This window comes from Tyto alba, unplaced genomic scaffold (genome assembly GCF_018691265.1).
Source record: "Tyto alba isolate M040663 unplaced genomic scaffold, T.alba_DEE_v4.0 Super-Scaffold_1, whole genome shotgun sequence".
Taxonomy (NCBI): Eukaryota; Metazoa; Chordata; class Aves; order Strigiformes; family Tytonidae; genus Tyto; species Tyto alba.
Genome location: NW_024881261.1, coordinates 16,289,211 through 16,303,150, shown reverse-complemented (window position 1 = coordinate 16,303,150; position 13,940 = coordinate 16,289,211). Strand labels below are relative to the sequence as shown.

At 54.8% G+C, this 13,940-nt stretch overlaps 1 protein-coding gene across 4 annotated transcripts in view; it reads right to left on the bottom strand.

The window, feature by feature from the left end:
- Window positions 1-4,460: 4,460 nt before the first annotated feature.
- The window catches only part of LCOR (ligand dependent nuclear receptor corepressor), an 81,324-nt gene continuing 71,844 nt past the window's right edge, over window positions 4,461-13,940 (bottom strand). For all 4 annotated transcript variants that reach the window (XM_042789487.1, XM_042789535.1, XM_042789652.1 and 1 more), the window contains exon 7: window positions 4,461-9,280. In XM_042789487.1, the coding sequence (XP_042645421.1) occupies window positions 4,777-9,280 (4,504 nt within the window). In that variant the 3' untranslated portion in view covers window positions 4,461-4,776. The remainder of the gene's footprint in view (window positions 9,281-13,940) is intronic.

Here is a 13,940-nt window from a genome sequence, read left to right as displayed (position 1 = left end):
AAACCTTAATGCTTTTCTAGAGATTATGAACTCCCTGACCTGCCTCACCCCCGGGACATCCTCCCCTGTGGTAACCCAAAGGATTGAAACAAATCTGTAATTCAGAGAATATGTACTAAAGCACCAACATTCCCACCTCGAGGTGCCCCAGAGAGGTCATGCCCCAAGTGCCTGCTGCAATAACTCAGCCACAGGCAATGGCTTCACCCTACCCATCCCTTGGCAAACAAGCTTGCTCTCTGTAAAAACTACCTGCATGAGTTAAACCTACCACCCAGCACAGCAGCTGCAGGAGGAAACGCTCCTGCCAGCTCCTCACAACTAGCACGATGTAGAGATGAATCACTGTCTTAGTTTGGGCTGAAATAGAGTTAATATTCCTTTTCAGGGACTAGATGAGTGCTGTGTTTTGGACTTAGCTTTGGGTTTGGTATGGGAAAAATGCTGATAGCACACTGATGTTTTCAGCTGCTACCGAGACTTCAAGGACTCTCCGACTCTCCATGTCCTGCCCGTGCGCAAGGGCACAGGGAGCAGGGAGGGAGCACGGACAGAGCACCTGACCCTAACTGGCCAGTGAAATATTCCATATCATGGCATGTCATGCTCACTATATAAAGGAGGGGTGGTTGGGAAGGGGCTCTCTCTCTCTCGCTTCCGGGACTGCGATTGTGGGATCTTGGTATCTCGGGGTCGCTGGCCAGGAATGGGCTGGGGATTGGTCAGCAGGTGGTGAGCAATTACGTTGTGCATTGCCTGTTTATATATTTTTTTTGTTTTCCCCCCATTATCGTTATTGTTTTCGTTTAATTGCCATTATTAAACTGTTCTTATCTCAGCCTGCGAGTCTCCCTTCACCCTTCTAATTCCCTCCCCCATTCCCAGGTGGAGAGGGGGAAGGGAGGGTGGTTAGCTGCGGGGGTTGGTTGCCGATCAGGCCCAAACCACAACAATCACCACAGTTTTCCTCAAAATTGTAATTTTTCAATAAGGGGGAGTCGTTGGGAGGAAAGGAGGAGGCAGAGAGCAGAGCAGCTCTAAGCAGGGTTTATGTGCCTGGCTGGGGAAAGCCCTGCAGAGGCTGCGGTGCCAGGGACTGGCCCCGAGGGCAGTGGAGCAGGGAGCCAGGGGGGGCCCCGTTGACAAGACCTCAACCACCTTGAACCCTGGGACAGCCTGGCTCGGCACCTCCTGCAAAGCTACTGCTCCCTGTCCCTGCAGATGCCAAGATGCTCTGCCACCTGCCCACCCGAACCATGAGGGACATGCAGCACACGCCTGGCCTGGGCTGGTCCAAGACAGCAGGCTGGGGCAGTTGGATTTAAAAATGGTTTTCTTTGAAAAATACCTCAGAATTATTTACTTTCTCTTAATTAATTTTCTGAGGACAAGAACAACGAACCACAGCCCAGAACCCTCTTTTCAGCCTGACACAAAACACACCTTCTACCTTTCCTCATTAAAGGGAGCAGAAATTCAGATTTACACCTATGAGGCACAGCCCAGCTCCTGATAAAAGTCAGTAGGATCTCTGCACAGATTTCATGAGCGTTAGTCTTTGCACAGGACATGCCAGATCTAACGTTGCAAAGCCAGGGCTTGCTGAACGCCTCTGGCATCCCCCAGGGAGGGACAGAGCTGCTGGTTGAAGGCGATTGGAGCCTGGGACAAGCTGCAGGTGCTTTGAGTCTCAGCCCATGTTGACTGTACGCTGCCCAGCGTGGCCAATGCCACCTCGCTCCCTCCCGGAGCCCTGCGACTCCTACAGCATCTGCTGACAGGGCTTCGTCCTGCGGAGACCTGCCTTCAGCACAGGAAATCTCCATCCAACTAAGCTGAAACACAGCTCTATCACAAAAAACTACAGACCGAGTCTGGAAATTCAAAGGGGTGGGAGGAATATGGTTGTCCTTTTAGTATTTCTGATTTCTCCCTGAGACGGGGCCTGGCCATTCCTCTCCGGAGCCGACGCCTGGCAGGGACACTGCCGGGAACCTCAGCACACTGAGCCCACCACCACCCGAGCCAAGCAGTGAGCACTGAACCAGGACAGATGCCCAGATGCTGCTCCGCTCCTGCACCAGTGTGATGCCTGACATCTCCCACCCTTGCCATGCTCAGCCAACTGGTGCTGGTGGAGCCCCAGGGTGCGGGAAGGCAGCCGGGAGGAGCAGCACCCCATCCGGAAAGCCTCTCTCCACTCGCTTTGTTGTGTTGTTTTTTGTTTTTTTTTTTTTCCTAATGAGGTTCCCACTCCTGGAAGCACCGAAGATGGAGAGCAAAGCAGTCTGCATTTACCAGCAACTGAAAAATTAAAGAGCAGGATAGAGGGAAAGCCCAGAGGAGCGCTCAGTGCACGGTGCCCTGCACAGCTCTGCACTCCCAGCAGCTTCAGGAGTGATGGGGAAGGATGAAGAAAGGGGGGTTGTGAAGGATGGGGAAAGTGGGGTTTGCTGCCGAGGAGCAGCATGAGGTAAGAGGGGTGCTCACACGCATGTCCATTCCTGGGGAAGGAGGGGAAATCCTGGGCCCGTGTGCCTGCGAAGAGGCCGAACCAGCCAGAGGTTAGCGGAGGACTGTAAGTATGGATGGAGAAGCAAGAGGGGGAGACAACCTGTAAGAAAGGTACAGATCAGTCATTCAACTGCCAGCGGTGCCCTCCTGCCTCACACCTCTCCTGAAACGCTTTTAAACCTTTTCTGATGGAATGTTTGACATATTTAATGCATGCAGTAAAAATTAAAGTAATAGATAACTTCATATTAATCTGTACAGGGACTGACAGGCTAGATTTAATCACTTCCTAGCTGTTCAGAGAGTTAACTTATTCTAGCATGATTCAAAGGAAAGGTAAAGGATTATTTTTTAAAATCAGCCATTTCATAGTAAGAGAAAAATGTGCCGCAGCCTCCTGTGCGTCAGCGCTGGGGGAAGGGAATACCTGCAAGAGAGCCAGAGGTACTCTGCAAAGGGCATACGAATCTCAAATGCCTTGTTTCATCCTCTATACTAAATGGGTACAATGAAAGATTTAAAGATGATTATCTGCTTTCCACCTCTAGTCCACGGGATTTGGGGTTCAATGGCAACCATGAAAAGCAATTCCCGTTGCAGCCGAGCCCTCTCTAGCCTCTGCCCCCAGGGCAGGAGTCTCTCGGATGTGTGACCTGCCCCGGAGCCTTGCTCTGAGCGGGAACAAGGAGCTGAGCAAGGACCAGCAAGCAGCTGTTAAAGGTCGGGCGACCCCAGAGCCCGCCCAGTGCCTTCTCGGGCATTGCTGCTTTCTGCACGGGAGACTTGCATCGGGATTCGTGCAAATGGACCTTGTGCAGCAATGAGAGCGTGAAGCCGTGGGGATGCAATGGCTGAGCAGGGTCCCTTCCCCGAGCACAGACGGCAACAGTCCCTTCTCAGCCACCAAGCATCCCTGCCCAGCAGAGCCAGCACAGCCATGTGCTCTGTGCACCTCCAGCAGGTTTTTCTCAGCGCTGCTAGGCACCGTGACCCTGTTCTGCCACTGCACACCCTCGGCTGGCTTTTAAACGTGCTGCAGAGGCTTGCAGAGGAGCCCTGCAAGGGTGTCATGCAGGGCAGGGCAGAGGCTTGGCTGCTTTCAGATTCCACAGCACCAGAGGCAAGCAAGAACGAGTCAACTGCAACTTGCTAGTAAAAGGATGAAATGCAAATTACAGTAAGAAATCAGCTTAAATCAGTCCCTTCTCTCAACCCTATTCCAACTGCAAATCCCGGCTTTGGAGGGCGCTAGGCAAGATGGGCACAAGAGCACGGGGTGAGGGCCAGGGCTCCCCTTCTGCGGAGCACCAACATCAGGAGGAGCTTAAGCCCGTAGAAAGGGAGAGAGTCAACCTCCAGCAAAGCGCTGCGGAAACTGCTTTGCCGTCAGAGACCACAGGAATCACCACGAGGAAAGCGAAACGGGAGAAGGTGGTCTGTTCAAAAGCACGGCACGGCAGGACCGATTCATCCCTGAAGCCAGCAAGAAATAAAGACAGATACAGCCCAGCGCGCCCACCCGGCAGCAGTGGATGCGGCAGCCTGGTACCCAGAGCCCCCACAGCATCTCCCCTGCCGCCTCGGCCTGAGCGGGACCTCCCCACCCCACGGGCTGTGCAGGGGCGGGGAGCGAGGCAGCCATCAGCAGTACACACACCAGTAGCTAATTAATACTTTTATGCAGGTAACAGTCCAGGACACCAGCAGCTGCTACTAACGAACTGACAAAGGACAGATTCGCCTTTCTCTCCCTCGGTGATGGGAAATGGTTTTGGTTTTGCTTTAAATGCCACTAAGAAGACAGACAGAAGGAGGACTCTGAAGGAAAGGGAAATGTTTGCGTGCACCCAAAGGCTGCCGAAAGCTACTTCATGTGCACGAAGGTGGTTTTCTTTCTGCTACAGTACAAGTGCTTGTGCCTCAAGTATAAAACGCAAGCCTCCAAATCACACAGACGAGCTTCTTATTTTTATTTTTAAAGTGATAAATAAGGCACTGTACTTTTAACTAAAACTGCCTGGTTCCAAGTTTAAAAAACCCAAGGAACATTCAAACTGCAGAAACTTCCTTATGAACAGCAGAGCCAGACAGGCCGACCTCTTCTCTGTCCGAAACACATCTGCTGATGCCTAAAATCACAGGCGTTATCCTTTAACTGCGGATTTTTAAAGGCTTGCTACAGCTTATAAAAGCAGCTTTAGTTAATGCATGGTAAAGGGTTACTACTATACACCAGTTTTGTACATGGCTACCGGTTCTTTGCTATTTCGGGTCCAGTCGTGAGCGTTTGCTGTGTGAACAGTCCACTTTTGCTCTCAGCTTCCTCTTGCCCTGTGACCCGCTGCTCTCCTGCATCTTCTTCATGGACCTCGTCAGGGTCTTCCCGCCACTGGGCTTCTTGTTGGCCATCTTCTGCGACCGCGTGGAGGACTCTCCCAGAGGCTTCTGCTTCAGGGACTTGGCCAGCTCCTCGTGGCCGGGGGGCAGCACGGCCCGTCTGCTTGTGTTTTCCTTGCCTTTCCGCATGGGGAGCCGCACCTTCTCCAGCTGCCTTTTTGGGGCTCTCTTCTCTTTCAAAGACATTTTTCTAGCCAGCTTATTGCTCCTCTCCATGGCAGCCTGCTTTCGGGTGGCGGGAGCTTTCGCGCTGACCTCCGAGTGCTTTATTTTACTGGCCTTCTTGGCAGGCAGCTTGTCCTTGGCGGAGGAGCCAGACCGCTCCTGGGCGCTCCCGCTCTCCTTCAGCAACCTCTTCTTCCTGCTGAGTTGGAGATCGGTTTTCGGCAAAGGGTCCTCCTGGGACCTGCTCTTCCCCTTCCGCCCTTTCCCCATCCCATCCACCGATGGAGATTTAGCGGGAAAGGCGTCTGCTTTGATCTGCAAGGCCAACTTTGGAGACATCAGCGGGTTGATGCACACGCTCTTCCGGCTCTGCTTGCTCTCCAGGGATGGGTGGTCCCCGGGGCCATCGCTCTTCTTCTCTGCCTTCACCACACGGTGCTGGGCTCGCAGCTTGCCCCGCAGGTTGGAGTACTTGCGCAGGATCCTGGTGCTGGCCTGCGTGGGCAAGCTGGGGGCAGGCTGGATGGTTTTGTCTTCGCTGAGGTCCTCAGTGCTGGTGTCGGTGGGAGACGTCTGGCTGGGAGTGGTGGCTTCTTCAGCCTCTGCTTTATCAGCATTCTCCCGAATTTTAGCCCAAAGCTTTTGGTTCTTCAGGTTATTCCGAGCTGGGGTAGTGGCGGCGAACTTCTTAAGGTGTTTTTTCAAACGTTCAGCTTGCAGTGAGCTGGGGTAGAGGCTGGAGGAGGAATACTTCTGCATGGGGACTTTGATGGGGGGGATCTCCCCTGGGAGGCGGGTGTTGAGTTTCTTCACGATCACTAGAGACCTGGTTTCAGTCGTCTCCAGAAACCACTGGCAGATGTCAGACAGCTTAAAGGCCTTCATAAATAGCATCTGGACAGGTGAAAGCTTCTGCACTTCCAGCGAGCCTCTACTTTTCCGTGTCCTTTTCTTGCTTTTCCAAATGTCTTTCAGTTTGTCGGCTTTGTTCTTTACCTTGGGAGTTGGCTGCACCTCCTTTTCCAGCTGAATCCAGCCCTTCTGAACTTTCATGTACTGGGCATTGAACTCAGCAATGAGCTCCTGGTTCTCCTCTTCAGCACACCACTCCATGAACTTTGGTTTGCTGTCAGCCATGTCTATGTCCTCCAACGCTGGGGAGTCATCATTCCCTGAATTGCTTTCATCCCTGTGTTTGGGGATCGCTTGCATAGACTCCTTCCCTTGTGTGCTCTTTTTTGCAGTGTCTACAGGTGTGTGTGTGTGTCTTAAGTTATAAAACTGCAGGGCGACCTTTTTATGCTTTGCAGCCTTTGCTGGAAGATGCTTGCTTCCGCCTCTGCTGCTGGGACATGGAGGTGAATCAGCCACCGGCTCATAGTTCTCCAGCTTGCTCACGTCCATGGCACTGGCAGAGCTCTCCTCATCCTTTGCACTGGCATTGCCTGGTTTCACATCCACTTGCTCAGCATCACTCGCAGGCGTGCTGCTCTCCAGAGGGAGAAGGAGGCTTTTCTTCTCAGAGTCAGCCTGGACAGTGATTTCCAGCATCTCACCCCGTTGACTCTGGCTGCTGTTAGCAGGGGAGTTGTCTTTAGAGGAATTTTCTCCCTCTGCCACAGTCTCTTTCGCTAAGATGCTTTTATAGGTTTGCCTGGTAGTGACACCATTCTCCTCACCTGGCCGCTGCTCAGCGGTGCTCTCTGGAGCCTGGTTGGTGCCTGGCCCCTCGCTGGTTTTGAGCTGCACATTGGGGAAGCAGTCATTTGGGAAGGGCACGGATGCTGCCTCATCCAGCTGCATCTCTCTCTTGAACCGCTTAGTGCCAAGGCTCTTGAAGAGTTTGATTTGAAGGCAAGGAAGCTGCACAGAGCTGGAAGAAACAGCATCCTCAGCACTGTCCTCAGCGGGTGACTGGGATTGCTGGCTTCGGAGACGCCGGTCCGATGCTACAAGCGCTCTCCTGCCTTTCTTTCGCTTCTTGTCTAGACTGTCTTTGGAAGACATAGAGTCTTTCCCAGCACTGTCTGAACCATCAGGTTCAGGTGGTGTTTCCCCTTCAACAGGCTCTTTTTCACCTGCTGGGCTGTTATTCTGCACTGTCTCCCCTTCTGAGATTTCAGGGAGGGCTGTACTGGCTGGCACAGCCTCCTCTTGCTCAGGGAAGCCATCACCCACCATGCCCGGTAATTCTGCTTTTGGTTCAGCATCAATGCTGTTGTTCACATCCATGCATTGCAAGCTGGCAGGGGATTCCGGGGGGCTCTCCCCATCTGTGGTGGCAGGGGGCTCCTCAGGAGCGTGCCGGCCTGGAGAGTGTGGGGAAGGCTCTGGCAGACACAGCCCGCAGGGCTCCACGTCCCCTGCACCTGAAAGCTGGGCAGGATCCCTGGCACCGTCATGGGCCAGGGGTGCTGCGTCCGCAGCGGCGGAGGGCTGCAAGGGGGACTTCGGCTCTGGGCAGGCGGGGAGGGCCGGTTCAGTTTGTACGTCGGAGCCTGGGCAACCTTCCTCCCCACCAGGTGCTTCTGAGATGGGGAGGGCAGACAAATCAGCAGCCTGCCCACTGCCACTGCCGTCCCCAGAGGAGCCCAGGCCGCTGCCAGCCTCCCAGGGGACAGTGCCTCCTGCTCCTGTCCCTCCTCCTTCTGCGGGAGGGGAGCCAGGGGGTGGCGAGCCAGCCGAGCTGTCCTCTTTCTGGGGACTGGGAGGAGCAGAGAGGGAGAAAAAGGGCACAGCCATGGTGGCTTCCCTTGACCGCAGTGCCCGGGTATCCCAGGGTTGCACGGAGCCCGGCTCAGCTCTCTCTTTTGTTTCTCGGCTGGTTGGTGCCCCTCTAGCCAGGAGCCTCAGGGAAACCCTCTTCTCGCCTTCCCATCCTGCCCCCGCAGACTCCCCCACCGAGAGCACCAGGGGCGGCTTAGCGCTCACGAGGGTCTCTGTTCGCAGCGCCGGGCTGCTCCCCCTCTCCTCCACCCGGGAGCTCTTAACCAGCGTGCGGACAGTCGGGAGCTCGCAGCACTCCCCGTTGAAGTAGTACCCCCGCGTGCTCTTCCTCGCCGTCCTGCGGGACGACACCGACCGCTGGCTCTCGAAATGGCACTCGGTGATGGGCTGGCTGATGTAGACCACGTCGCACTGGTTGTCGTAGTCGTTGATCCTCAGCCCCGACGCCTTCTTGCTCTTCCGAGTGGATCTGAGGGAGGCTGCCTTGGCGCGGGGGTGCCCGCCGGGGGTCCGGTGGGCGGCGGGCGCGGTGCCGGCGGGCAGCCAGCCCTCTTTGGACTTGTCGAGCGGGCCCTTGTCGGCTGGGTGCAGGTGGCAGCCTGCCTTGCCCTTGGCCACGGCATGCAGGTGGTTCTCTTGCTTTGGTCTTGCATCTTGTTCTTTTGCGTCTAAGTCCTGGAGCAAAGATGCTTTCGAGCTGCATTGCAAAGTGTTCTCTTTGTCGGCTCTGCGAGGGGGGGTCACCGCAAAGCCGGGATCCCAGGACTCTTCCGGCAGAGCCCTGAAAGAGCTCTTTTGGGACCCCAGACAGCCATCTAAGCTGTCCTCATTGCCGTTCACATTTGCCACTTTGACCGAGATATAACCTTCCACAAAAGTCTTACCTGCTAGCTGCTCTTTACTGTCCTCACACTTTCTGACACCGGCTTCTTGCTCGTGTCCAGCAGCTTGCTGCCCTTCCAGGCTCTTTGCGGCATGATGGAAATTCAAAGAGGAAGAGTTCAACGTGCTGAGGTATCCTTGGGTGGAGCTATCCTTTGGACTAGCAGAACGAAGCCTGGTGACGGGGAGCTCGGAGAAGTCCCTTTTCAAAGCAGGACTGGAGCTCTCTGCTCTGTCCAAAGACTTCAGCTCCGCCGGCTGCTTCGGGGCTTGTCCCGTAACATGCAGGGGGCCATCGGACCCCAACTGTCCTGGGTCCAAGGAAGAAGGGGGCTTTGAATCAGTACAAGTAGCACCCTTATCCTGATTTTCAGTGCTTCTCTGGCTACAACCAGAGCCACAAGTCGAGGCCTCCATGCTCTCAGATTCAGACAACTGCTGGCCTTCCGAGTCTGGTTGTACTTCAGTGTATATGTCGTTTAGCACACGAATGAATTGCTTCTGGTGATGCGTACACAGTCTGACCATAAACTTTTCCAGTGGAGACTTCGGCTGATTGTTAGAGTCTATTGCTATTGTCTCTGCGGCATCCTCACTAGAGAGACAAAGAAAGAAGCAATCAGTAACACGTCCCAGGGAATGAATAAAAGTTTATGCTGCAAAACTGGAATAACCCTTCTCCTCCCACTCAGGCAAATCGCTTGCCTGACCTCCAGGTGAGATCAAGCATCCTATTGTCACGAGGCTGGCAGGCATCCTGTCAGTCCCCAGTGTGCACACTTATGTATGCACACTGCGGGCAGGACACAGGCTGCACTTTTGTTTGGCTCCCACTGTCAGAGCACCCATAATTACACTTCTGCCTAGGACATCCTGGTGTGTAGGCACCATATGACCTGTTCAAAGCAAACCTAAATTTCCCAGTAAGAATCAGATTTAGTATCTGCGTGGTGCCCAGTGGAGAAGGCCCAGCACTTCTGGGACCCACCAGGACAAGTGCACACCTCTGCATGATCGATCTGCACAGCCAGGCTGGGTGGGAGCAGAGCAGCATCCCAGCTGGGCAGTCAGATGCCAGAAATCTTGAACTACTGTAAATCTTCAAATTCTGCTTATGCCTCGGTGGTAGAAGATGGGTCTAGGGCAAACCGAGCAGATCTGAGACTCCTCTGTCATCAGTGCAGAAATTCTGGTGAGCTCCCAGCCTGCAGGATGTGCAGGCAGAAATGCACCCTTACGTGGTGCGGTGTCTTGCTATTTGCGCTGACCTTTGATTTACTGCCATTTAACGAAGTGGCTCTGCAGCTGATGGGCTGACTGTCAGCATGCAGTGGTTGCTCAGAAAGGTGTGCTTCCACTACCTAGCTCTCAAACCCAGGCGATTATCATTTACCTGCTTGGCAGAAGCAATTAATTAGGACTTATTGGTGGAGAGGTTAAGGGATAATTACCCGCTGTTTGCATGAACTCACCAGGAGTGCCATGGCAGGTGCTGTTATTGAGATCATATCAGTTCCCAATGGCAGCGCAGGCGATTCCCACCCCATCCTCACCACACCGAGGGGGCTGTGCGCCTTGGCACCCATGCTGCCTGGCACAGGCTCTTTGCCAGCAATGTCGGCAAAGTTGATTTGCAGTAACAGTTGCACTTTGCACCTCCTGGCCTTGTACTGAAGTGAAACTCATTTCCCCCCCTCTACAGCCTTGCTCTTCCCCGCGCCCCCCCCCTCCCCGCCCCAGCACTGGATGCCGACCTCGCTCACTCGGCTGGGTCGAGGGGATCACATATTGCAGGGTTCAGGGCAAGGGTGGGGAAAAGCAGCTTTATCTGGAGTGGGTTTTCCATCCCCACGCTGCCAGGCGCAGGGCTTGACAGGCGGACAGGGAGGAAGAGCCCCAGCTCGGAGGAGCCATTGGCAGAGAAGAGGAGGAGGGAAAGCCAGGGACCAGAGCTGGCCGTGCTCGGTGGCAGCCGGCGTGCCGGAGCCGGCCCTGGGCAGCCCTCACCTGCTGCTCACTCACTGCTTGCCGGCTGCTTTCTTCGAACTAACCGGTGCCGGGGAGGCACCTCCAGCAACCTGCTTCTCCCCAGCTCGTGAGATCTGCTCCCAAACTCGGCAAAGGGCAGGGAAAGGTGCCCAGGAGCCACTTCGGGATCCAGGCTGGCCAGGTGGCACCCGCTTTCCTCTTTGCCCCCAGAAATGCTAGCCTGCAGCCAAGCCTGCCCTGAGTGCCTGCTAGCCAGCCCTTTGCTTTCCAGTTTGCCCAAATTTTTAAGCATCACAAGGCTTCACCTCAATCACGGCTGCTCGTTTTCCTTAAAGGCTTCTTGGGCAGGGCTTTCTCAAAACCACCCAGAAAGGCTGAGCGAGCTCAGCTTGCTGAATGTGCTCTGGTACCTCCAGAACATACTCCCGGAGTTAGCGATAAACAACGTACCTCAAGACTGCTTTACTACACCCGGGCGAGAAAAACGCCCTCCAGCAACCGTCTCAACTGGTTCTACCTGGCGCTGTGATGACTTTCAATTTGCAATGCCTGGGATTAGTTTAAATAAAAATACTGAGGTACAACCTGGCCCCTCTCCAGAGCTCTGCATGGGAAGGGTTATGTCAGCCAGGATCTCTTACACAGCCCAGCTCCTCCCCTCACCCGGCTGAATAACAAAGGGGATAAAAAACCTTTCACCCCCTCTGCAAGAGGAGGGCTTGGAGCAGGGGGTTTTGCGAAGAGGCAGGGCTCAGCACAACTTTTTTTCCACCTTTGCAAAGAGGGCGGTTGCTTTGCTCTTACCTGCTCGCAAGCCCAGCTCCTAAGAGTGGCAGCCATCTTCCGCCAGCGAGCCTGAATTTATAACGGCAGCGGCAGAGGTGTGGCCCTGCCCCAGCCCACCCCGCCACCACGCTCCCCGGGGGGGGCAAAACAGCCAACTCTCCCCTTGCCAGGGTGCCTCTGGGTGCTACACACAAATGGCTGCGAAGGAAGAGCCCATGGCACAGGCGAAGCGGTTGCCCGGGCGGGTGGCGAGGAAGAAAAGGCAAGCTACAGGCTGGGTGACGCCTGGCGAGGGAGGAGATTGTGGGTCTGTGCACAGAGTCCCTGATTTGGGAGAAGGGACCCAAGTGGCCGGGCACGGTCCTTCCTCGCCTTGCAGTAGCGATGCCAAACACAGCCGGTTGCAGGTTGTGCCTGCCTTGCACGGGTGCGCAGGGCTGAAAAAGACCCATGTCCTGATCGTATGGCAGAGGGCACCTGGGCTCCCTGGTCCTAAAGGCTCCAGGGTGGCATTTCTGCCTTGCCTTCAACTAGTTTCTTCCTCTGAAGTGGGACTGAGGCCATGGTGCTCGTTTTAACCTTTTTTTGCCCCACTGTACTCCAGGGAATCAATCTGAGACACGCATAGCTTGTCAAGCTGTAAATTTAAAAAACAGAGATAAATATTTTTCCTGCTTGATAAAGGAAATATATCTATTCAGCCTCGATGCCCTTTGTCCTTAGAAGACCCATCTCACATTCAGTGACACAATTCACCTGCTTCTGCAGGCGTGTTGCATTCATGGATCTCTGCTTTCACATCACTTTGGCTCGAAGATAGGCAGCAACTTCTCGCCTTGAGCTCGCCTGCTCCCTTCCCCAGTCCATCCCTGTTTGGGTACTGCAGGCAGCATCCCCTTTTTCTTAGTTTCAAAGGACAACCTTGAGGCAGAGCTCTCCCCACCACCTGCAGCAGGGCTCTGAGCATGGCTGGATCCCACCTTGGTCCTTCCTCTCCTTGTCCCCCGATGGGGTGCTGAGCCACAGCCTGTGCCTCTCCCTTCCCAGGTCTCCTGGACACAGCTCTCTGCTCCCTGGGACCTTCTAATCTGTGCGCCTTCATAGCTGCCCAGCACTTCTCACCATTCCTGTCTGGTCTAGCTATTATTATTAAATAAAACATGCCCGTGGCCATTCTCTTGCTCAGTGGCCGATGGATGCAGGATTGCCTGCATCATCACTACTTAAGGCAGTTTTGGAGAAGAGCTTGGTCATGCTCAGGTGTTATAGAAGAATTTATTTCAAGTGCCCCACGGCTTCAGGTAGAGTTGCTTATGGTTTGTGTAAACCATTGCAGAGAAACTATTTATTTATGTGGCTTATCAGAGAGGAGAGGTGAGCTGATTGCAGAGCTGAAGTGTCTTCCCAGGGGAAAGTGCCAGCTACTAACAGGTTCCTCAGCCCTGACGGCAAAGGCGCAGCAGGAGCCCTAAGACCGACTGGCTAGCGCAGAGGAATTGGGAACATGGTTTTAAACGTGAGGAAAATTTGTTCTCAGGAGGCAGTCACCCCCGTCTCTGAAGAGCCTGCCTTTCGGGAGGCACAGGTCAGCCCAGCAGAAGCTGCTGGGCTCAGCAGACAAGTGAGGGAGCCCGGGGCAGCCCGTACCATCTTCAGCCTCTCCCCGCTGCCCACGCTCACTCACCCCTTCTCACAGGGCTTGGCCTAAGGGTCTCTTACATGTTGGGTGTGCATGTGGACTGTGTCATCTCTCTCAAGGGCTGGAGAAGCCACAAGCCTGCTGCAACTACTTGGCTGGGGAGAGGTGACTTACTGGGGACCCTCCATGCCTATAGCCAAACTGCAAGCAGGGTCACAAACCCCTACGGGGTATCCAGAAGGATTCTCCACGATGGGAGAGACAACCCAGCTGCCAGTGAGCTCTCCTGCAGAGCATGGGGGATGGCTGGTCTGACCCTTCTGGCCACCAGCCTTGAAAGCTGCCAACACAAGGCTGCAGCTGTTTGGGGCTCTTCTGCTCCTGCGCCCCAACACCCCCCTTCCAGCCCCGCTGCACGTGTCACCCCTTGCCAGCAGAAGACACCCTGGGGTCCCAAGCAAATCTTATCACCTGAGCCCATCGCTACCTCCTGGCCCTTCTAGCTTTCCCAGGGCAGCTCTGTTCTCTCCTCCTTCCCTGCCTGCCGCAGAAGGTGTCAGAGGCATCAAGGGGCAGGAGCTGTCAGAGACACAAACGGAGCTGTTGCTACGCAACCCTGGCGATGCAGCAATTAACGCTGGGGAAAACGTGCTGTGCTCTAAAGCTATTTGCATAGCTGCGTGCTGCAATACATTTGTTTGCATTGTGCCTCTACTCTTTAGTGGAGTTTGAAGTCAACCCTCCTCCAGCTCTTGCTGGGTGGGGGGGGGGACACAGGTCTTCCAACAAAGGCCACGCAGTTGGGGATGATGGGGCTAGGGGAATGCAGGGGTTTGTCCTC